The sequence below is a fragment of the Solanum lycopersicum genome, chromosome 8 (genome assembly GCF_036512215.1).
Source record: "Solanum lycopersicum chromosome 8, SLM_r2.1".
NCBI lineage: Eukaryota > Viridiplantae > Streptophyta > Magnoliopsida > Solanales > Solanaceae > Solanum > Solanum lycopersicum.
In genome coordinates this window covers 28,863,373-28,865,250 of record NC_090807.1, presented here as the reverse complement: position 1 = coordinate 28,865,250, position 1,878 = coordinate 28,863,373, and the positions used below count along the sequence as shown (strand labels likewise).

Here is a 1,878-nt window from a genome sequence, read left to right as displayed (position 1 = left end):
ATGGTACTAGTTCGGGTTCATTAGCAACACGTTAATACTATCACAGAATGAGTCTATCATCCCGCATTCAAAAGATATACTTCTAGGGTGTATCATCGACTAAGATAGGTTGAACCTTAAGTCAATTATTACACGGGATATCGGTATGAGGGACAAAAAAATTAAGCATCATTGTAATTTTTGATTTTAATTAGTGTCTGGTGTCGCCAAGCAAGTGTGATCTTTGTTGAAATGGTAGGTAGTGAGGTTACTCTTTCCTCATCTTGTTATATTCATGGGATTGGAGTAGAGTATATGAAGGATCAGGCAGAGAAGAAGAAAGCTCTGATGGAAACTTCAACAGTAGTTAATGTGGAGTCTACAGAGGTCGACCCCACTCAGTCCACCTAGAAGTTTAGCCCTCGAGTATACTTTCCCCGTCGAACATTAATTATCCTACTCCTACTGTTGTCTACCATCCTCCTTTTCCCAGATCATGATTTATAAAATGGGTGACATTACCCATTTTTCCGATGTGAGGAGTTCTCCGGTTAAGGCCATTGTTATATCCATGATTGATCAAGATAAGGTTGTTGCACCGGATCTCGTTCGACCCATGAATGAGAATTGGATGCCCTCACCACTTGGGTTGAGGTGTATGAGATGAAAAACTACAACTCCATTGATTCGAGAGCCCTAAAGGTCGATATTACTGGTTTGCATCAGGATGTGGATGAGGTGAAATCCACCGATATATCGATGTTGTGGGGTGCTGTAGATATCCCTGAGGAACCTAATTCTAATATGCCTACGATTTTAACTATTTCTCATATCCTTACTAATATTGTGACCAAAGATGTTAATGTAATTGATGAGGATGGAAAGTGTAACACGCCGGAGATCGATGAGGAGGATTTATTATCTCATTAGGATGAGGTGTATGAGGACTTGGAGGATTTGGATGGTGATTTACTATGGGTGGCCATGGAGGCATCACTACGTGACACGTCCATGATGATTCTAGTGGGTCTAAGCCCACACAGAATATCATTATGCAGGCTTTCGGAGTTGTAGTCGAGAAGGACACTGATGCAAGCCACTCTAATGACATAGAGTTCACCTCAAGCTCTGACTGACAAAGGGATCTTTACTCTCCCTGAATTTTATTCCTTGTTGATACTGTAAGCTTATTTTGCATTGAGGACATTGCTTAGTTCTGTTGGTGGGTGAAGCTAACTAAATATCTACGTTTTTGTAGTATTTTGTTGTTTCCTTTTGGTTGTATTTCATTTTTTGAGATATGTTGTTATTTTCATTTGGATTATTATTTATATATTGATGTTTTAGATTCAACTCATTAGTCTCCCTCATAATTGCTTTAATCTGAATGTTGGCTAGTGTTCAGTTGTACATCTGAGTGTTTGTTGGTATCAATATTGATGACTTGAATAGTGTTATTGATGAACAATATCTTTGTATTAGTCCAACGAGGCAATTTGAGTTGTCATAAGTCTTGTGTGAACTCTTATCATGTCATTATGACTAGTCAAATGTCAAGGTTAGTCTTGCAATTATCATTGCACACGAGATTAACATGTAGAGTTGTGATCAATGATTGTGTTGAATGTCATGTGTGGTGAGATGTACTTGAAATGTGTGGATACCGACACCTAGTACTTGCCCCATTGGTTCAATTTACAAGAATTGATATATGAATGAATGAAATGATCTTAGGCATGAACTTTTTAGAGGGAACCTAATTGTTATACCTCTGTGTGACCACGTTGTAAGTGTGTGACCACCTAGCTTGGCACTATTTGAGACTAACCTTTTATTTAAATGAAACATGAACAGAAATATTTAGACTGGTTCGTGAAATTGCCATGTCTTTTCCACCTA

At 38.3% G+C, this 1,878-nt stretch overlaps 1 protein-coding gene across 1 annotated transcript; it reads left to right on the top strand.

Annotated features, from left to right (window-relative positions):
• The first annotated feature begins 231 nt into the window (after positions 1-231).
• On the top strand, positions 232-909 carry LOC104648757 (uncharacterized). The gene is made up of 3 exons (XM_010326622.1): positions 232-366; positions 473-568; positions 706-909. Exons 1-3 carry the CDS (start codon positions 232-234, stop codon positions 907-909), a joined length of 435 nt encoding a protein of 144 aa, XP_010324924.1.
• The last annotated feature ends 969 nt before the right edge of the window (positions 910-1,878 follow it).

What these genes read in the sequence shown, in the direction of transcription:
- LOC104648757 (XM_010326622.1), top strand. Translation starts at nt 232, where the DNA reads ATGGTAGGTAGTGAGGTTACTCTTTCCTCATCTTGTTATATTCATGGG. An exon ending in TTAATGTGGAGTCTACAGAG is followed by an intron (nt 367 to 472) that starts GTCGACCCCACT and finishes TCCTTTTCCCAG; the next exon opens with ATCATGATTTATAAAATGGG. An exon ending in CCATGATTGATCAAGATAAG is followed by an intron (nt 569 to 705) that starts GTTGTTGCACCG and finishes GGTTTGCATCAG; the next exon opens with GATGTGGATGAGGTGAAATC.